At 37.5% G+C, this 23412-nt stretch overlaps 1 protein-coding gene across 4 annotated transcripts in view; it reads left to right on the top strand.

Annotated features, from left to right (window-relative positions):
- LOC105454649 (beta-1,4-N-acetylgalactosaminyltransferase bre-4) overlaps positions 1-23412 on the top strand; it is a 114041-nt gene that overhangs the window by 65771 nt on the left and 24858 nt on the right. For all 4 annotated transcript variants that reach the window (XM_011697418.1, XM_011697419.1, XM_011697422.1 and 1 more), the window contains exon 3: positions 17784-18206. In XM_011697418.1, the coding sequence (XP_011695720.1) occupies positions 18049-18206 (158 nt within the window). In that variant the 5' untranslated portion in view covers positions 17784-18048. The remainder of the gene's footprint in view (positions 1-17783; positions 18207-23412) is intronic.

Genomic DNA, 23412 nt, shown 5'->3' with positions numbered 1-23412 from the left:
GTTATGTGCTCGCAAATCTAAGCTATATCTGAATTAGCCCAAGTTAATGTAGAATATACGGCATGACTCGGTGCTGCTGCGAGACGATACATTTACGTTTAACAATAGCACGAAACTCGGGACTTGCAAGTCAGAAACGCGAGCAAACCATCGCCCATTAGTGTACACGTATATTGACAGCGGTCGGGAACATTGTGGAAGCGTTTGGCGAGAGACACACTCGAGTCGGCGAAACGTTATGGAAAGTTCCGGCAGCTTTACTCTACAGCTGCAGCACAGGCTCGAACTTCGCGATTACTTCGCCACCAATGCGGAAACACTTGGCAACTCCTGGGAGGGCTAGATAGGCTTGCTGCGCCGCGTGCGACACCCGGGCGTTGCTATTAGCCGTTCTCTCTGTATACCGAAACAAGGTAGTTTGCCTCCCTGTCTGTCCCCCGATGCCATCTCCTCGAATGTCGTCTCGAGGAGATAATCGCCTGGCGTGTATGCGTGAGTCAGCAGAAAGGAATAAGACGTGACAACCGGTTTGGATGACTCTTTGTGATGCTCAAGGAAGGGCTCTCAGGCATTCGAGCGATAACAATGTAAGTCAATTTCGAGGAGCTGCATGTAGACGCTTAACTCCATTAGTTGTAATTGTGTAGAAAATAGAATAGAAAAGAGATACGCGCGTATATAAGATAAATTATCAATGGCTACTTCTAAGGAGGAAAAATCGCACGTGTTGCGTAAAGCTTGCTTGACTCTCTGCGAGTATTTTTAAACTTTAGTACATTCTTCTTTATGCCTTCTCAGTCTTATGCTTTAAGTGCTAATAATTTAAGTCGAATTCATTATAAGATTTTTTTTCCGAGAAGTGCGAATACTGAGACATTAATTATACTTCTCTATCGGACAAAAGTATTTTCTATTCTCTCTGATGATCTTTTAATGTACTCCCGCGTAGGGGGGGGGGGGATATTATCCATATTTCACTATCCATGCTTCACATTTAAGTATAAATTTGCTTCTTGCTTACAATTAGATATTTTTTAATCTTTAACGCGGATCTCTTATTAAAGAATATTAAAGAAACTTACTTTGCGCAAATGTTTTTCTCTGAATATATTTAAAAATACCTTATTAATTTTATTTAATATTTTTATTTTTCTTCATAAATTATTGGCTTTCGCAATTAACATATTTATACAGCACTGCATCAACTTATGGATTACTTTCGATGCCATTTTTAAAGACCTGCAAAGGATTCTATTCCGAGACGTAATAACTTTCCTTCTGGCTATTTGTCATTCCTCTTCGCTCCGTCTTCTCTTATTCCTCTCTTTCTCCCTCTCATTTCGATTGTCTGCACGGCAGCGGCAAGAAACCAGGTTGATGTTACATGTCGCATGACACGGAGACAAAGGGACGAACGAAGTCTATTTGTTCACGAGAGGTGGCGGCGCGGTTCTCACAGAGAGAACCTGTCAGAAAGCACTGTGTCATTCTGTTCGAATCAGTCACCCCCGTAAACCGTCCAACCCACTAGCGGAATGAGTTTCGCCGTGGAGAGGACATGTTCACCGTGACTAAGACCACGTAAATTACTTCGACACCAACTTTGGTGCCATCACCGAGAAAACCCGCAATAGTTAGACGACTAAGAGTGTTATCTCACTATTTACCTCCTCTTGTCTCTCTCGTCTTGTCCAATGGAGTTACAAAGTATTTCCGCCCGCATAAGCTCGTAGATTATGATATGTTTATCGAAAAACGAAGAATTTCAGATATAAAATTGAAGAAGAATTAGGTAAACTGGTGATTTAGTTTGTATAAGGACATAATTTATACAGAAAATTCGAAAAGTTTGATCAAGGACTAGTAATAATAAAAGATAAAAATTTTATTATTGCTATTTAATTTTATAAAAATTGAAGAAACTTTATCTGAAACGTTTTTTAATACAATAGATAGATATAGTGGTATTACGGGGAAGAAAATTTAACAATAAATCTTTCAAGCAATGTTTTATGGTCAAAATTCCATTTGAACCCGAAATTGCGTACATATAAAAAATACATTTTCTTTTAATTTTGTTGCTTAATAATGTATCTCGAGGAGAAACGGAGCGTTGGACACTTGAATGCCTTGTTGTCTCATATTAAAAATTTACAAGTAGCGAAAAACAGTGTGACATAAAAATGTTTACCGGAAAAAGTAGTTGTTTCGCGAATTGACCGACAAATGCGTTTCTCAAGTTTGACGTATATCTCAAATATAGGCGGGAAATATCCCGCATGAAGCTCTCTCCGCGCTGCATGCTATTTAGGGCAACAATAAAAATCGCTCTCGGCCGATATACCGCGTATCGACGTGCACACTTCGTTCTGATCTCCAATTCCCCCGAGTGGCGTGTCATTTGGCAGAATTGCGTATATACAGGGTGAACAAAAGAGTCCCGTAAATATTGGTACGATGCAGTAAATAGCTTATAAAACAGGCCACGCGATATTTTCTGTTGCAACAATGAGTCAATTTGACCGAAACTTTATTTTATAATTATGATTGTTTGAGTATAATATTATATATACTATCACAGAAATATAAATTAAAATAAAAAACACGTCGTGGAATCAAATATACGAAGGAAATTCTTTTTTCGTACTCAACTTTAAATTGGTTAATTACACGAATGAAATCTCTCAATCTGTAGATTGTTATCGAGGAAAAATGTCACGTGGGATATTTTTAGCTTCTTCGTGATGTACACGATTTTCGTAATTTTCTTTCATTTTTAATGATCATCAATTTTCGAGATTTTTAATTAAGATTATATTAGGTAGTTTATATAGAAATATTTGTTATCTTAAGAAATGCTTTCTTTATTTTCTCAACATACCTTTCTGCCAGAGCTTCACCTTTAACGTTAGAAGAATACCCGGAGGTACATTAAGAAAATATAAATCACGCGACTGTTTGCAGAGTTTCAATTCCACTTAGAAGTAATAACTTCAATGGAAGAAAACACTGTTTGAGCAAGATATCGTCAGTCCGAGTTTTACATACTATTGTGCACGTTAATTAGAGCGTTTCGTGTCTCGAGTGCACGCGATTTGTCCGCGATTTGTTGTGACTCATTGCACGCCATGTCAAGGTTTCTTCCTCGTGAGAAACCTGTTTCTTTTTTTTAACAAAACAAAAAACTTAGTAGCTGTCGCGCGTTCTCAATATCTCTTTTTCTTTTCCGTATCCTTGCGTCAATTTTATTCTAATGTACATCCCGTGTATAAGGACGGAGGGATGCCTTCTGTGTTTGAGAAATCGAAGCATTTGTTTCGAAGGAAGCACATGGGACCCACCATTCACGCTACGACGTCGTCGCACTGGTCCCATGTGACATTCCGTGTGAAATTAAGAGGGATGAAAAAGGCAAAAAGGAAGACAAAAATCATGAAAAACTAGAGAAAGAAAGAGGATGCTTGTTAGAATAAGGAATAGTTGATGTTATGGTCGCCATGACGATAGCTATCGATTCCCTTGTTTCTTCATCCCTCCGTCCTTCTCTTATCTCCTTTCCTCATTTTCTTTTTTTGTTTGGCTTATTTACATATCTTTATTCTTTTTTCACATTTAAATGTGTCACTAACATGATTTACTTCTTTATTTTTAAATATTTTTTGCGAGAATTTATGTTTCATTACAAAATAAGTTTGATAGAAACGTATTTGATGATACATTTTTGTAAATTTGCTTATTTATTAAAATATAATTCACACACGCAATAATGTATGTATATTTATATATATATATATAATATATAACAATTTTTTATATATTTATATAATGTAAGAACCTATAATAGAAAAAGGATATACGAAAATATTTAAAATTTGAATTTTAAAAATCTAAAGAAAAAGTTTGACAAAAATGTACCATATTTCAGCTTTGATTGTGATGCGTATTTTACTTTCGCGATTTGCATCTCTCATCTCGGACAGTTTCGACTCTGGTGCAAAAGAATTTTGTAAAATTTTTTGAGATCAGGAGATCAGTGGTGGAAATCCGGAAGCCGGTCAGCGACGATCACCATTCGAATCAATAGTTCGTGTTCAGGAACTACAAGGCAAAACAGCATCGCGGTATATAAAACGGTGTGTTCTAATATATCAAACGAACGCGGGACCCGTCGGTTAAGCGCGATGATGGTACCGAACTGGCAAACACCGAAAGCCGAATTCGCGCGATTCGACAGAGATATCGGGGCTCCGGGATTATCGGAGAACGTTGTTCCCCCAATATCGGATATATAAATCACGCGCACCGTCCACCCGGTAGAGTGGACACGCATCCCCGTCGCTCGTTCGCCGATCGTTCTTTTTCTCATTTGTTCGTTCGTTCATTCGTTTGAATATCACGCGTCTCCTTTTTCATTGTTTTTGCACAACGTCAACTTCGTCGACCGACGGGACACGTGTTACGAGCGCTTTACAGTTTTACGAGACACCGAGAAACGGTTTTTCTCACTCGTCTAATGCCTTTTTTAACCATTCCCGAAGGGATTGGCGTGTCTGCCGGGGAAAAGCTCCCGAATGTCGCCTCTTTTTTATATAGGAATGAGTTTACGCGCGGAATAATAATGAAAAGGAAAATAACTTTGGATTTTCCGCTATGTTTTGCGCGAATTTTTAACTTTAAATATCTTGATTATTAAAATATAAACTTTGATAAGCGCAAACATCCTGCGAAATAATAATTAAAGAAGTAGAAAAACGTTGAAAATAAATAATGAAATATTAACTCTGTTAATATGCAGAAAAGTTTTTAAGAAGATAATTTCTGTGATTTTATCTCATAAAACACTTAGAATTTATCTGCAAATTTTTTTCTCTGAAAGAAAGGTTAGTTTGTGAAATAATATTACTATGATAAAATAAGTTAAGGGAAGTCACGTTAATGGCGTTGTAAGCATGAGAAATTTACTATATCTTTGAAAGTCAATTCATATTAAAATTGCAAACTCCTTAATTTTAATTAAATTTCTCATCAAACTTCCTAAGCAGAGATCGAGAGTAATTTATCGTTAAGCGGAAAGTATAACATGACGGCGGCAGCTCGCGTAATTTTCTAACGTTCGCTTTTACTGGGAACGACGTATAAAACGCGTTAAAGTATTTTTTCTTTGTCAAATAAATCAACGCTCGGCGCGAGAAAGAGCCGTCGCGTACGGCCGCGGCGGAGTGGCAGTTTTGCGAAAATTGCGCTCGAGGGGAGGCTGCGCGACGTGGCGCGAGAGACCAGAAAAAAAGGTCAACGTTGCAAATTTCCATGTGAATGCCTGTAAAAATTCCTTCCTGGTATTAAAAGCGCACGAAAAAAGACGGAGCGCGCATTTCCATAAGAGGATAGATCGCCGGTATGTCTTCTGAACGGCACTTCCTGCTCGCGCGCGAATATAGTGATCCCACTCAAATGGAAATTTGTGTACCCGAGACGCTCGATAGGAGTAGCATGAATCACCGCAAAATGAAATCCTTCACTTATTGTTAGCTTATAGTTGTAAATAAATCGTTGAGATATATTGGTTTTTATCTCGATTGTGATACTAATTAATAATGAAAGTTATACAGTCTACTATGTATATCAATTTTTGTTTAGCTCGTCTAAGTTGATTTACTAACATAAAGACATATCTGTAGATGTTTATACAAGTTACTCAAAACACGTTTATTAACGCGAAGAAAATTCAATTTCAAATGTACTCTTTCCGATAACAGATATTTTGTGACATTTTCAGCATGCTTACGTTTTTCCACACCGGTCGCCAGTTGAATAAGCGTGAAATTTCGCTGCTATCGCGGGAATGTATTTTTCATTGGTATTGTGCTGAAATGTGTTCCATTGATAATGCACGTATTCAGACTCGCACCGCCAAAGCGAACGCAATGACAGAAATTGATTGACTCATTAATAGCGGCCGAGATATTTCAAATTGGTTCGCGTTTTAATCAGAACCTGCCTGCGATTCGCCGGCGTTGCGTTCCTTTTATTAGATCTTGTTCACCGCTTATTGATTTATTGAATTATATTTTGCCCCTCCCCCTCCCCGCGTCCAGAAAGCATTTACACTCACGGCTTGAACGTAAATTTCGATCATTCCGAATCGATTATTACTTTACAGTTTACATAATTAAAGAAAAGATGCAAATTAAAGTATTTATCGATGGATCATTTTTTATCACAATATAACCGTAGTGAATCGTGTCCGTGAAGATGGCACGAATTTTATTAATTTTTAAAAACAGTGTTTTATCATATAATCGATGTCTTTAGGAATATGCTGTAATAATAAACAAGAATAAGAATAGTGAACAAGATCGTTCTTATTGTTAGACAGAGACAAAATAAAATTGATTTTCTTTAAAACTTTTATATGTATATGAGCTATTTTATTTTTTATTTTTGCTTATTAATTGAAAAACATTAATTGTTATATATAAGTATATTGAAACCTTTAAATCCATTTATTTAATTTTAAATAGATTTTAAATAAAGAACCAGATTTTCAACTCAATATACATTATAAAAGGAACATTGCGGCCTTAAATAGCGACGTATATTTTTGTTAGTAAAAATGGTTTAAGATAAATGTTAATGTTGGATTATCTGCGTCAATTAACGCTAAAGCGACATCGAGTTTATGTTTGGTCTTCCCTGGAGAGGCGGAAGGAATTTATAAAGAGAATTAAAAGGCTGCTTACGTAAGAGCGGCCACACCTTTGCTATCTGTCTGATGGCGTACTTTCCATAACCTCTTCTTTATTCCCGATTGAATTACACTTATCGCACGCAATTCCGGCGTAATAACAATTAGGTCGAGTTACATTGGTGCGTCTTCTCCCTCGCGCATCTTTTTAAAATGTTAAATTTTCACGATGTGTTCTTGGTAAAATAAGAAAAAAGTTTTACGTGTAAGTTCTATATTAAAATATTTATTAAATATTTATTAAAATTATAACGATTTATAATTACAAGTAATATTAAGATAGTTTGCATAAACACGATAGAAATTTCTATGGAAAGCTGATTCATTTTTCAAAGAATTTCGCATAGTAATAAACAATTCGATTATACTTGTTTACGCAGTCTGCGTGTTCCTTTTTTACAGAATTTTGACGGGGTATTCTCTACGAAACAAAATTCCACATATACAGATTTCAAAATTACGCAAGCGCAAATGAGTGCATGCACGGCAGATATAACATTTCGACAGAAACGCTAATTGGCACAGAAACTGTCGATTTGCAGTGGCTTCTGAGCAGGAACTAGGGCGTGACATTACGTCACGAGTGGATTGAAAGTAATTTTTGCGATTTTAGCGGATAATCAAATCAACTGGATACCTTGGAATGGATAAATTCTTTTAAATTTTTTTCTCCATTATCTTTCGTGACGAGATTAGGTACAAACAGAAAATAACAGAAAATAATTCTAGTAATTGTGACAATCGACTCCGCACATGGGGCCGGTTGTTATAAGCTGCATCACTTGATATTTTTCATTAATACAACAAAATTAATTATGTTATTAAATTATAAAAATTTCTATGTTGTTGAAGCATGTGGCTATTGAAAAATATCTTTGAGATATTTATTTCATTTATTAATTAAATGTGAAAAAATTATTTAAAAAAAACTGTATCAACCATCCCCGGTTTCCCCCTACTTATATGAGATTGCGTTGAGAATCAAGATTATAAAAGTGAAAAAGTATATAAATATTTAAAATAGAAACAATAAAAAGGAGAGCCTAAAAAGCGCTTTCAAAAAGTTAATCAGAGCAGATTATAAATTTCACTGTGCGTTGTTTTCTATACAACAGATAGTCGGCATTTTTTATTGAATTTTTACGAGACGTTAAATCGAGGTCAATGAGTTCTTAATGATAACGTCTCCAAATATTAGAAAGCCGGCCAAGTATCATTTAATCGATATAGCCGTACAACAACAATGGATAGGGAATAATATAATGGAGAAAGTTTTTTTAACTTTTTTTTTACAGTTGATATTGAGACGTTAAAATCGAGGTCGATGAGTTCTTAATGATAACGTCTCCAAATATTAGAGAACCAACAAAGTATCATTTAATCGATATATTAACAATAGATGAAGAATAATATGAGAATATAACGAATAAGGGTTTTTAAAATCTGTTTACAATTGCTATATTGATTTGGCACAAAGTATTTTAATTAGTGTACAATACTATATAGATAGTGTGTAATATTAAGCAGATAATTAGTCGTATTGTTGTATTATAATACAATAATAATAATAATAATAATAATAGCTTTTAAATCTTGAAACTGTTTCATGCGCTGAATACTTTCTTAAATTTTAATATGCAAATAGGAAATTTAAATCTCCTTTATAGGGACTGTTCTGGACTTTAATAGATCGCGGTGTATACTGCGTCACGTCATCGATTTGACAACTATATCGCGTTTCTCGAGGAGTGCTACGGGAATAAAATCGCGTAGGTACTGTAGCACGCCAGAATGATGTATGAGACGCTTATTTTGGAAGCAACGTAAGTTCGGTTTCTGAAGCATTGAGAATTTCCATGAGGGTCGGATATAAACTAGGCTGTATCGATCTCGGAGTTATTTTCCAAATTAGACTTGAATATCACTTTTAAAAGAAGAGTTTTAAACTTTAATTAAACTTATAATGCAGTCCGGTTTTTAATCTTCATACTTTTCCATCCGTGCGCGTCCCGAATAATAAATAAATTTAATTCTCACTGTGACAAAATTTCGGTTGAAATTTATCGATATTATTTATTTATATCTAAATACATTCATAGTACTCAAACATCAAATTTCCAAGCATTAAATATTCGCTCCCCTCTTTAGATTGATTATACCTACATCTTTTCGAACCATCTCCGTTTCCTTTGCTGTTACTATTTGCTATAGTATCCTCAGGGCTTGCAGCTCAAAGGTAACCTTTGTAGCTGTAAACATCGTTAACGAGGCGGGATCGTTAGGGCTCGACTCGCGATTGCTCGATTAACTTGTAACTGCGATAATCAAATCGCGCGCTATCAAGGCGGCGATGTAACGTAATGACGACGTTAACGCAATTACTGCGTCCTCCGGCGAAACGCCGTACCGTGCTACCGAACGGGTAGGAAGGACTGCCAGAAGTTACACTGTGCAGGGGCAATTGACGTAACGAAACTGTAACTAACAATAAGCTGCCGGGATAATGGTAGGAAGTCCTCTTTATAGTCGCTGATAAGTCGCTAAATTACCGGTATGGCGTTACTTTACGGCGGTACTTTACCGTGCGCGCGGTGTACTTAAGAATAATGCGCGCACGAATTTTGTTGGACGCTCTCCTTTCATCCTCTTTCTTTCCGACGAAATTCGTTTAAGTGACGCGACGAATTATATCGCAGTTGATCCCAGCAATAATCTAATATAATATATGCGGGATGCGCCAGTCGGAAAGTTGTTGAAAGTAATAAACAGCTGTTGTTTTATAATGAGTGGACAGAATGAAAAGAGTTGAGCACTGTTCTTTATAAGAAACATACGGTGTAAGAAGGATGTGCATTTCTTCTACAGTTTAACAGATTAAGTCATTTCATTCTGTCAACTCATAATAACAAAATAATACTTATTTAACGGTTTTATTATTATTTCTGATTGTTACCCCGCATATGATATATAATTTATATAATTTGATTATAAATGGTTTCTAAATTATGTAACATAATTAATAATTGTTAGAATAATATCATAACAAAATGATGAATTTATCGCGAATGTTTATACAATATATATATTTATACATATTTTAAATATATATTGCATATCAAAATAGGGTTTATCTCTGCACGATGATTATTATTGACAATGAATTAGGAATTTTCGTTTATATTTTTGAGTTGTAAATTTAAAGTTTCCTCGTATTTTTAGAGAGGAACGTTTAGAAAAAAATTCTTATTGGATTATTTTTTGATACACTTTAATTCGTCAAAATCCGAACTCTATATCGTTTTTATATAAATTATAGATACATTCAAATGTATTCACGGTTAATAAAAATTTATAGAAATTGTTGAATATCACTCGACACGTGTCTAGATTTAGGCAAGATTTTCCTGATCAAATCCTAAATTTTGCTCTTGGAACGGAAAGGGAATTGAAAAGAACAGCTTTGACGATATCATGGACCTTGACCGCCGCTAGCTGGCAAACGTTTTTGTATATTATTCTGCTTTCTCTCTCTCTCTCTCTCTCTCTCTCTCGCTTTCGCTCTCGCTCTCGCTCTCGCTCTCGCTCTCTTTTTCTCAGCAAAATCGGACACACGCGTATCGTGTTCTGGCGCAACTCTGGCTGCTGCATTGCGACGTGCGATGCATGCCGGAGTGCAGCCGCACTTGGCTTCAACAGAACGGAGAATACAGGATAGAGAAACGGCGTGTACAATGCGAAGGGTTGCTTTATCCTCCCTTTCCAGGCTTGATCCTGTTAGAATGGATATCTCCGAGCACAAACGCAGCCTAGCTTGCCTTGAGCAGTTGTGTGTTTCTCCCTACCTCATCCTATTTCCGCGGTATCACTCTTACATAATCAAAGAATTAGTCTTGATCTGTCTAATTAATTTTGTGAATACAAAGTCTTTTGTGGGATTTGTAAATTATATTGTAAGTTCCATCATGTTAATGATTTTTGCTTTCTTTCTAATTAATACATTTCTATAATATACATTGTACTTATTGATGTTTATTTATATATTCAAAATTATGTTCTTTGGAGACACACAGCAAATGTGACTTTATTATATTTTTAATGTACTTTTGAGTCCTTTCTTTTTACAAAATAATTCATTTTCTTATTACAAAATAATTCACATTTCTACAATTTTGCTGAGAGTAGAATTAATAAATTAAACTTGAATCTTGTTTTTATTCGTTATATTTTCCTTCTATTTTATATTTCTCCTCTCCTCTCTCTCTCTCTCTCTCTCTCTCTCTCTCTCTCTCTCATCCTTTCTCGTTGCTTCGCAACATCCTTTGCACAAGGTGCGTATGTATGCGCGCACCTGCGCGCAGGAACATGCACCACGAGGAGTGAATACGATAATACCTCCGACCAGGACTCTTCCCCTGCAGGAGCGTGATGTCCTCTTTAAATATTCCACCCACGCGACGTAATCCATGCAATGACGGCGCGATCGATATACATTCACAACGTGGAAATTATTCGACAATCTCGGAGTTTACGCCTATGAAAAAATAATCCGGTCTTGCCCTTAATAACCGGTTCCAATGTAATGACGCGCAAATGTGTGCTGAGTATTTTGCTGTGGATATTTACTCATTCCATCGAGGTATTTTCGTACCGTAGGCTCACAATGTTTACCTGACGAATTATTCGTTTGTTTTTGCTTCACAGGCGAAATGCAGAGAAATCGAGAAAAATTGTTGTCAAGAGTTATTAGAAGAGAAGTACGTAGGGCGTTTCCCCAAGGCTATTCGCCATATTTTATTCACGAAATTCTTGAATCAGTTTTTAGTATTAATTTTCTCTTAAGGTAAAAGAAGTATTTAAATCGAATTTAAAACATTATCTATATAGGAATCGAAAAATTCATCTGTTATTTTAAATAAACTTTCGTAACTTTGTGAATTTATAGGCGCGACGTATAGGCGAGTAATAATGTCACGGAAATATAAAATGGAACATATGGAGTCTCGAAAGTGCCGTAATCATATGCTGACAAATAAAAGCCCCTCGCCTGTCTTTAGTGAAAAATTATGCTCGCGCTTCCACGTAAATTTCCAGCGCGACGAACTTTACGGTCGAAGGGATTGAAATATCGCGGTCCGATCCTGCGGGATGCATCCCGCGGGATATATTTCCACGCAAAACGCCGCGTCTTCACGCCAGTTTTACCGACAGGCTCTCCGCATTCGCATGCAAATAGGGCCCGCGCGCGGAATGTGAAGCGGCGATTACACGCTCGCGCTCGCGCGTGCGCGTGCTAATTCGCGGCCGATCGTTTCGTCACGAACGGATCCAGCTGTCACGTTTTAACGACCTCCCGTTTCGCCATTCCCGCGTTGACAATATTTGCGACAATGCAGCTCCGCGGCATTGGTGCAGAATGCAATTATCAGCGGCGCCGCGCGCCGCTCTTCGCGTGTCGCGCGCGCAGAGACTTCATTGCGCGGAAGTGTGCAAACGCACGCGTGGTCGCGTTTTTAATTGAATAAACGAGCGGCCATGCACGGGCAAAAGAGACAGAAGTAACGTCAAATGCAACGGTAGAGCGTACGCGCGGAAGATGGTTTCGGTCTAATAAAGATGGCAACGGGCGCTCTATTTATCGTGTTTTAAACTCGCACGTTTTATCGGGCTACTATCTATCGCTCGCGTCACACGCGGTGATCACGCATTGTCAGAAATCACGGTCTTTTTAATTTTCAGCCTACCAACTGTTTCGGTATCGGCCGTGATATCGCAGGACATTAATCCAGAATTACGTAATTGCTTATTGTGTTACATCGCGGTCGATTTTTATCTCTATTTTTAAAAATTTTGCAGTCGATAGAATTGCGATGATGAATTATCGTTGAAATTTGTACGCTTTATGTGATTTTTATCGTAAATATGTTGCGCGAAACAGAGGTATAGTTAAAATGAAATTAATGCCTCGTCAAACTTTTTAACGTATACACACACATACAGTAAATCAACCTTTGAACTCTTTTAAATATAAAGAGTTATAATCTGATTTCCCCTTAAAATTGCTCATTCAGAGCCAGAGAGTTCCGACTCGCGTCTCCCTTAATTACATACCCTATCTCCATGTAAAAAATTACATGTATCTCCAGCTGTTTCAATTCGCATCTTTAATTATCACGCGTAATTATCTCCGGCAAAAACACAGCGTACCTAGGAAATTTATATATCAAATATGCGGTTAACTTTGGGATATTTGTTCTCTCATTTGTAGCAATCTGATCCGACGTGACGCGTCGTGGCTCGAAACGACAAGAGAGGAGCGTTATGAGAAAGGGTCCCGTCAAGTTGATAAGAGGGCGCAAGGAACTAGGGTGGACGTAATTTCGGGGAAGTTGTAACGAGTTATAAATGTCGCCGAGAGAGAACGTACCTATAACATCCCCATAATGTCACGAGATAATGGGAGAGCCCGGTATATAATACTTCCGGCATGGGGCGAATGACTCGTCATGATCGTTCTCCGAGCTTGCTTGGTTTGTCACCGAGTGACAGAGATAAATGAGAGGCGAGAGAGAGGACTGTTATTTGTATCTCTCTCTTTCTCTCTCTCTCTCTCTCTCTCTCTCTCTCTCTCTCTCTCTTTTTCCGCATTTTGCGGTGAGACGGATTGGCGACGTCGTCGAGAGGTTTTTGCCCGTCGATAGAGAGAGGATCGCCTACGACGAGCGCGCTACGTTTCACAGAGGAAATGAAATACCACGGACGGCGGAAAATGCGCATTTTATCAAGACGGGTCGAGCGCGGCAACAAACGGGTGATCCCCATACACGGTACTTCCTTCGCGAACACTGCTGTCTATCTTATATAATATCGAAAGCTGAAGAGACAGATAAAAATATATAAGATATACATATATAGATTATATAATGCTCGTAACGCTGTATGTAACATCAGATACGGAGTCCCCGATGCTTCGGTACTATATATCGCGCGGTAACCAATGACGGTCCGGCGTGGCGATGAATCCCGAGTAGCTGCATAAAATTTACGATCTGTCTTTTACGCGTTTGCTCACGCCTGGCCCCGTCTGCCGCCATTTTTGTACTCTTGCAGAATTCAGTCGTGCATATCGTCGATCTTTGAATTTTCATACGGCCGTAAATAAGGTACGACGCAGGCACGCGGCCGAGCGCATACAAAAGTAGCCGCGCTCACGTCATTTTCTTTTTTTTTTCTATGCACCTCGGAAAGCCGGCGGTTGTTGAACGCTATAGGCGGTCAAACATTTCGACGATTGATTAATCACACGGAAGCGGGCATTAGTTGTGTATTTCTGAAATTCCGTTCAAAATACTGAACCGAAATGGAGTTTCCTGATACCTATCTCTCTAATGATCGGAAAAACAAGAGCTGAATCTCTATAGAATGGTGGTTGTGAAATTATCTGAAACTGCAGCATCAGAGAGATGTATTTTCTTGCCCTTTATTATTATTACTGTACATTTCGAAATTATCGATCGCCTTTTTATTACGCTGCAATCATGAACTCTTGTCGCGAGAGAGAAAGATAGAGATGGGACACGAGGGACTTTCTTGCGCGTCAACTTGGTCGCGAGAAGTACGGAAATCCTGACGACTGCCGAGCGAGAAAATCCGATAGCTCGGAAAGTGGAAAAGCCGCGGTTTTTCACCTTCGAATGATGTTTTCCACTCCGAGTGATGGAGCACCGTGTCACATTTCGCGCTCACCCTCGGGGAAAAAGGGTATCGCCGCTGTGACGAGGAGAAAGAGCATTGTTATCGAATGGAATTGGCCGATCGGAATTTTTAATCTTGGCCATTACTATCGTCAATATCATGCCAATTTATTAGTTGCCGGTTTCCAATTTGAAATGCTTTTATCAATATTGAATTGGATACCGTGTTTTGTCGTGACGTGGAAAAAATTTTTAAGTTAAATATTTACGTAACATATTAATGCATTAAAAAATCATACAATATAATATATATTGTAAACATTGTTGATAATATATTTATATATTTAAATATCTATAAATAATATATGTATTTAAATAATATATGTATTTAAAATCGAGATTCTGTTATATTAAAATCTAGTTAGAATTAAATAAAGAACATAATATTTTTATAATGAAAAATTCTCGTTTTTCTGTCGTATTTCGTCTTTTTTAAAGAAATTACATTTGACTTTTTTATGAGAGCCATTGTCAATATAGCAAATGTGCAACATCAATTATAACATTAAATAATATTTATTGGCATTAATTAATGATCAACAAGCATTCTCGAATATTTCATACATCAAAATATAATTGATATAATTTTTCCTCTTATGAGATTTTACCGTCTGTCGCATTTTTTTTTTAAATAATATGAGATTTTATCCTTTTTCATATCAGTGTCACCCATAATATCTCGTCGTTCATTTTCAAAGAGAAATCAGGGCGCGCTATATCGTACGCTAGAGTGGAGCTGGACGATAACGCGCGGGTAGCTAGTAACAACAAGAGAGGATGAGAGAGAGAGAGAGAGAGAGAGAGGGGAGAGGAATTACGGGGAAGGGGTTGGAATTACGACTGCATATTAAACATAGGCGCGCACGGTATGAATAGACGGAGAGCACGACCTACCTTAGCATTGTTGAACGTCGAAGCACGCGAAAGACAAGAAGGAGAGGACGGAAGCAATATTCCAGGCCTCTTCTTAGCACGGAATACATAAATATTCGTCTCTCGTATATGATAATGTACACGAGTAAAAGAGAGTTTTATGATAAAGAACGATTGGATGTTTTACGAGTGAAATATATATATCTGAGAAAGTAATAAGTATATGTTATACGAAACACGAAAGAATACAGGTCAGCGAATAATAAATAATGAATTGTATTCAAATTATCCATTTTATGTAACAATTTATATCCTTTTTAATAAATCACATTAAATACGTGCACGGTAAAAGTATTTTTACCGTTTTGTTAATTCACTTGTGTGTTTTGTTAAAAGAATATTTAATATGGAGTATAATTACACAGAGATAATTAAAAACAATATGTGAATGCTCATTGTAATTTTAATTTGTGTTCTTCTGATTTTACATAAAGAATACAAAAGCTTAGCTTACATAAAGAATGCAAAGCTTGGGAGTGAAGCTTATACGCAGATCGTTAGGATTCAGCTTTTTACTCTTTAATTACTTTCAACCGATCGTGCAATAAAGCGCGCGTGTCAACTTGATTCGTTTGCGTTCCACTTTCCAAATTTGCAATTGCAATAGTTTTCTTGCTTAACTCTCCCTACGTCGTAACGAATTCCGTTTTGGCAAGACTCGCGCGATCGAATCTGCATTCGCGCAGAAACGCGCGCGCGTGTTTATTTATGTAGTCTGGCAAATTTGCCAATTAATTAATTAATAGATTAATCAAACTGAGCTACCGAAAACACGCGGTTTCAGGGTTTCGAAATTACCGGCCGCATTATCGGCGATAATAAGGGCCGGTAATCACTTTTTAATATAGGCAAATTACTATATAATAAAGATTGCGCCGAAATAATCGAGCGAGTTGCCATCGCGGGTCGATAAGTCTGCCAACTCGTTAAACACGACTATTCAGAAGCTTCTCGGCACATAAACTCGGATTAGTTTCGGTCCGCGTGGTGTAGAGTAACTGACGTAGTTTGATCCGATGAAGTTCCGATAATACAGTGATTTTCCCCGACAACGTATCGAATTCGATTTTGCGTCCCCGCTAATGTTATTACAACCGTCTGTTTGTTACAAACAAACTCAAGTATATTAATATCGCGTTGACGAAACACAATATTCTACACTATTTAAAAAAAAAGGTAAAGCATTTCATTGGAAAATCGTTTCTGTCTTTTGCTTCTTTTGAATTTTAGAGAATATATTAATTATATATTAATTTTTTTAATATTAAATTTTTTATATTCTATAAATTACTCAATGAGGGAGGGGGGTGTTTTTTTTTGCACACTAAAAACATATTAGTTAACTTTTTCTAAAATGAAATAACGTCACAGTTACTTTCGCGCAAATAGGCGACGAAAGGGCTAGGCTGAAATGAAATTGCAGTAATGAAATTTTCGCGACATTTGTGGCAGGTCTCGGTAAAGACTGGCAACATAATCATATTATGCTCTCGGGAATAAGTTCATTTTTAGTACTGCCGTATACAGCCTTTTTTAATTTTCCGTATCTTCGGAAACTTCCTTTTCATTTCGTTGAGCATTGGTCGTAACTTTCGGAAGGTATACGATACCGCCGGTATTATTACATTTTTCCAAGCTGCCTTGCGATAAATTTTACAGTTTACGGTGTTAATGGCCCCGCGTGATATTAGCTAGGAACTTCAGTGCGAGGTCAAGCGAAAGATCTCGTGAAAAATTCGCGTTTCTACGCTATACTATATCGCGTTCAAATTATTTTTCTTCACTCACAAGGGGAACGTACGTCAATTTTTTATTTGAATGTCTTTTTTATGTTTTTTCTTACTCCGGAGAAAGACATTGACCATTGAAATTGTTTTCGCACATTTTAATTATGATGTAATTTAATCTACATATATATATATATGCAAAGATAATATTTTATCAGCGAGTTCTGCTTTCTTTTTATAAGACATCTCTCTCGTGGTATGTCTCAAATATCGTTTATGTTACGAAAATATTCTCTTCTTTTAGCGAATCAAAATTGGAATTGGGAATAATTGATTAAAGAACAAATTGATGGCATGTTAATAAATTACAAAATGTAATATAATCAAGGGATTGCGGTATCGAAATAAATTTTAACGATACTCTATATTTATTTACGATATTCTATATTTAATTAGAAATAAAGTAATTATATAATTAATTTTATAATACATTTATATAAGCTTTATATAAATAAAAAATTGTTAGCGATATTGATGTTAATTTGTAATAAATTAATTACTAATTTATAGAATATATCTCTCAGTGTGAGAAATTTTCTAACGTTCCTGAATGTTTTTGTTGTGCAGATATTACTTTTCGTCCGAGGGGACGGTCGCGAGGGTCCTCGAGGGTGATGCTCCTGGTGAGCGGAAGTGAGGAGCCCCAGGCGGCTTTTCTCCCTTCGTGCCCATCGAGGGAGGAGAAGAAGAACTGCAGCAGGGTCGGTCTCTGGCCTGCGGGCTGCAGCTGCAGCTGAAACTGGAAGCAGCCAGTGAGGAGGAGTGCCTCGTGGTGCACGGCGGTGCTCCTCTACCGGCGGCTAGAAGGGAGTTATGGTGTCTCGCGCATGCAATGCCTGTGGCCGCCGCAGCCGTGGCACTGTGGCATCGTGCCCATCTCAAGGCGCTCGCCTGCGTCGTCCTCGCCCTGATCGCCGTCCAGTATCTGCTTAGTGGCGGCGTGCTCGATCGTCGCTCCATTGAAACCATCTTCACGATTAACGCGACCAGGTAAGTCTGGTTTATCCATTCGGCTTCTTTGTTAGGCACTATAATATTGAGTTGACGAGCCTCTTGGGATTATTCAACAAATTATACGATTGACGTATTGTTTAAATCATCACATCAAGCACGGAATGTTTAGACATCGGAAATTAGAACGTTAAATTCTTCTTCTTTAAATATTCTTAGGTCGGATATCGAACTTAAATTAATTAAGTTCAGACGTTGAATTTTAAACGGACCTTGGATAATTTACTGTAAAGTTGTTGCTTACACGGATCACATAATTTTGCATTTGAAAATATCTCATAAATTCGAAACGTCTTCCGTCACTTATGCGAAAATCATTTTCGGCTATTAATCTGCTATAACACGAATTGGCAAGTTAAGCCAGCACGGTACGTTCGGCGGACATATCGAGTTTCCGACTTGCTATATATCTCTCGCAATAAATCCGCGCTCTGCGTCTTCGGCGAAGCGTTAAGTACCAATTCCAGTTCCATGCGAATCTCACGAAGCACGTCTCGGGAGAAGGCTGGGCGTGCATCCCGAGTGTCGCGCGGATTCCGCAGCTCACAAATTCCGCGCGCCGTTATTCACGCAGCGTGGCATTATCGCGACGACGGGGAGATACGACGTGCGTTCTCCCGTAATTTCGCGTTAATTCCGCGAGTGTTGGATTCCCGGCTTAATAATCGACCGACTCGTTATTCGTCGCCGCCGACGCGCGACGCCTCGCTCGCGCGAGTGCGCGTTCACTTATTGTCGCGAATAATCAATAGGGGCGCGAATCCGCGAGCAAATGACAGACCGCTGCCTTCCCTCTGTTGCTCACTGTTGACGTCAACTTTCCTCGGGACGAAGTTTCGCGAGAGATTTCACGAAAGATCCCCCGTCCGCGATAATTGAGCTGGATTCGCGCAGTCAATGGTAAGCTGTTGCGCTGCTAACGATTTTCGACGAATCGCCTCCGATTAATAATTGTACGGAAAGCCGTTTTAGCTCAAATTCATCTCTCGGCGAATCTTTTCCCTCGCATTTGTAACTTGCAGTATTTAGGCGAGCAATGAAGTTAAAAGCTGTTGAAATAATTTAACGACGAATATAATTGGTAAGTGAAGTGCTATCAAAATGAATATACTTCATTTATTAAAGTAGGGCGATGTGATGGAATGGAATTTGTAAGAAAATATGTATAATTAATTTAATGCAATTTACGTGCATCCACTTAATAACGATTAAATTTATTATTACCCTCTCATTATTGGTTGAAATAATTGCTACAATTTATCAGCGAAATTTTTGTTTTACATGTAAGCTTTAAAAAGATTAATACACTTACCAGCTATACGATCATTAATTTTATGCAGTACAACATCGCCTTATAGTTTTATTTGTTATATAGCTCTCGTTCGAGCTACATAATGTGTAGAATCCGTCAATCATTTTCTCAACGTGTAAAATTTTTAAAATTAAGAGGAAGCGTTAAATAATTTATGATCTGTACAAAAGATAAAAGAGTTGAAAAATCAATTGCTTTTAAAAAGAGCTTTACGTGTTGCATTTTTCAGCGCCACGATAATTATACGGCATTTTTTCACAATGCGTTGAGAGGATAGCGTTTCGAATGAAATTGAATAATGACATGAAGCGAAAATACACGCTTTCAAAGCGATCGGATAAAAGAGTGGATCGAATCACTCTCTCGTTATGTTCAACCGGCTCCATTTATCCGTGACGAAATTTAATCGCTGAATCGTCTACCAATGTAATAATAATTACCGTCCCCCAGATTGTTTAGCCGACCAATAATTGAAGGGTGGATACAAATCACCAATTATGAATTACGAATTGAATTTTGCAAAATGTTTTTTCATATACGTACACATAATGTATCGCTTATTATTATTGTTCCTATTATTATTATTATTGTTATTATTATTGCAAAACTGGGTGTAACGTGATTTTCAGCGTTGCAGTGAATACTTTGAACGTGTGCAACTAACCGCGTTAAGTAACATTGATGCCAGATTCGTGTAACGAACCGCGTAATCACATTCGGCTTGCTGCAAAATTATCCATGGCCCTTCCTCCTCTCCCCCTTGAAACACACATTAATAATTCACAGCCATCGGCTATCGTCTCAATCGCCATCAGTCGCTCCGATTTTGATAAAGTTACTGAAACACGCAAAACCTACAAAAAATTTATTTTGTCGAAAAATACGATATTATTGAATTTGATCGAAGTTACGAATTTCCGGAGATTATTGTATAGTCATTAAATTTCAAATTCTACGAATTGCTCTCGGTGCGAGTTTTTTTTGTCTCTAATCCTGTGGTTGCGAACATTGATCCATTACGCTTTTAAATTTGTATTTTGTACAAGGGAGTGAGCGGTAGAGTACGCTCCATCTTCGTACAACGTTTTGTGTACCGCACATATGTTCGAGTAAGTATATATAGCTTAGGATCGGTTCTTATCCCTTTGGAGCTCACGGCAGATATACAGGAAATCTCATTATCTGGCTATGTAACAAGGCAAAGTGGCTGCTTAACGAGGGTGCCGGTACACGCGCGATTTACGGAGCCCTCGTAATGGGAAATAATCGGTCGCTCGCGCCGCCGTAGATATCGATCGAGTGCGCGCGAAGGCGTTGAAATTCAGCGATGATTTTGCAAACGAAACCTCACAAAATGTCAACCTAAATTTCGAGTAAAAAAAAAATTGAAACTTCGGAGAGATCGTTTTCCGCGGAATTAAAGTACAGTCTTAATCATCGCAGCGAAAAAGTCTTGTGAAATCCTTTCGCTTTTTTTAATCCTCCGTCTATCACGGAAATAATTGCCTCAGGATTTTACAATTACAGAGAAATATATTCTACAAGCTTATTAAAAAGAATTTAAATTAAAGCTGACATATTTCTCAGTTACGTGATATGTTTAAATATTTAAAAATATTTGCTTTCTCCAGAGAAACAATAAATATCCGTCCAAAGTTGTTGCGCGTGAAGAATGCCGAGGAATTTCGTGCGACTTTTCTCGTGACTGTTTTCTTTTCGCTGTCGTTTCTAATCTCTGCAATTAGGCGCTTTTGGCGCGCGCGCGCGCGCTGCAGCGAGCGTAATGAAAGGCGCGTCTCGCTTTCGTGTTGCAGCGGCCGTTATTATTACAAAGCGGCACGCCAACGAACGTGCGGCGAGAAAATGCGGAGGTGGCTGTTACTCACGTTCCGCTGTCGTAACGCGACCTTTTAGCGGATCAAGACCTGAGGCCCTCAAAAGGAAAACGTGCTCCTTACTCCGCGCACAATGTTAATGACGATGTACGATACGCACCGAGCGCAGATAGTTCATTTAATTAACATTATCACTTGAAAGTTTTCTCCTCATGTAACTTTGAGATTTTGTCCTAAAAAAAAGACAACACTATTGCTATGCGAGCTGCCCGAAATGATATTTGACAGTTTATAATTAATCTGTCGTTTATCTCTTTATATTTATATTGCTGTGTAATTACTTAATTCCATTTATGTGTATCATTGATTTGTATAAAATATAATTACTTTCACAATTTTCTTAATGAAAATATGACGCACGATCTATTTGCAGAATTATCAAATTCCCTAGGAATCCGAGATTATTCTTTAAAAACTAACGAGTACTTTTGACAATATACAAGGAGAATATAGATCAATTAAGAAATTATCACAACTCATGTTCAATTAATAAAAAGTATAATGATTAGGTATTTCTAAGTTTTTCAAACTGGTTGATAAATATGTATTTTTATCGTAAAATTGCGTACAACACGGCGACAGGCCGGTTAACATCGTCGTGCATCATCGTCGAAAATTGCATTCAATTAGCGCAAACTAACGACGATATCTCTGGTAACATTATGCTTGTGTTCTACATACAATGCGCAAAAGCTGAGCTATTAGATTAAAATTTCGCGCTCTCGCCACGATAATTTGTCACTCTTTGTCGCAACTCGCTCAGTTGCATCGGGTTATACAGTTACGCGATGACACGGTTTACATGCATTATGCAACTCGCCACAAAACGATAAGTAATAATAATGACACGTGACATTTTCGCCGATTATCTCACGCCCTGGTTGCATTTCACAATTCTTACGCTATCGATAACGCCGGCGGTAATTAAAATGTCACCGAAGAGGGAAGGGGAGATTGACAATTTTATCTATCAACTGAAACCGTCGCGCAATTGCCATGACATTTGTAATTATACAATATAACAGCACAATTTGCGAGTTATTTCGCGGCCCCTCATTTTGTAATTATAATTATATCTTGATTGTATTTTATCGCGAAATTTTAACTTTGTTCGCAAGACAAAGATGCGTAGATAAACATGTTGTTTTAATATTTTATCCAAATTATACAAATATTTGTGATTTTGGGAGGGTCCTGATGAGACACTCCAAGTTTTTGGTGCTTTTCTAAAGAATTACCTTAAGAAAAAATGAAGCAAATTTTTCGTGATAATTGAATTGGTGCAAGGGAGAAATGGCGTTGGAATCTTCCAAATCTCGAGGTGTGCATTATGGGATTAGAACGTCGAGTCGTGATTGACTCGTTTATTTCGCGACGCGATGCGTATTGGTGATACGTAGCCGCGAGGATAAATTATAGATTGGATTGCGATCACGAGCGTACGCGATCGAACGCAGGACACTGTCGCGATCGTTGCTACAAATCAAGCTGCTAGATTGTTCCGGTATCACGTCGCATTAGCGGGCTATATCATTACGCCGTGATGCCACCGTCCGATGCGATCTGTCTTATCGGATCGCATTAATGGCTCACGGCGAGGCGTTTTATCAGAGGTTCTCGTATTTAAACAGCATTTGTTTATATTCACTAAAACAAAGATTTTTATGTATTTAATTCTGTGTGTAAAGATTCGTGTATTTCTCAAACTTAAATGTTTTTTTAATAACGGAAATAATTATATGTACTTAATTAAAAAGAAACTAATCGTTACTTTGTTTTATTTTTAGAATTTTCTATTTATTAAGAATTTCATGATTTCCACAAAATAGTAATCCCAAAGCATTTAGCATTTGTATTAAATATAATATCTAGATTCTGTTACATTACATAATTCATAGCTAACTAAAACAAAGTACTTTTACGATATATTTTTTAAATATTTATTTTTATAAAATAAAAATCTGTTTTTTTTTTTTTT

This window comes from Wasmannia auropunctata, unplaced genomic scaffold, assembly GCF_000956235.1.
Source record: "Wasmannia auropunctata unplaced genomic scaffold, wasmannia.A_1.0 LD335977.1, whole genome shotgun sequence".
Classification (NCBI taxonomy): Eukaryota; Metazoa; Arthropoda; class Insecta; order Hymenoptera; family Formicidae; genus Wasmannia; species Wasmannia auropunctata.
Note: the sequence above shows the minus strand (reverse complement) of the source record. Positions and strands in the feature narration are given on the sequence as shown.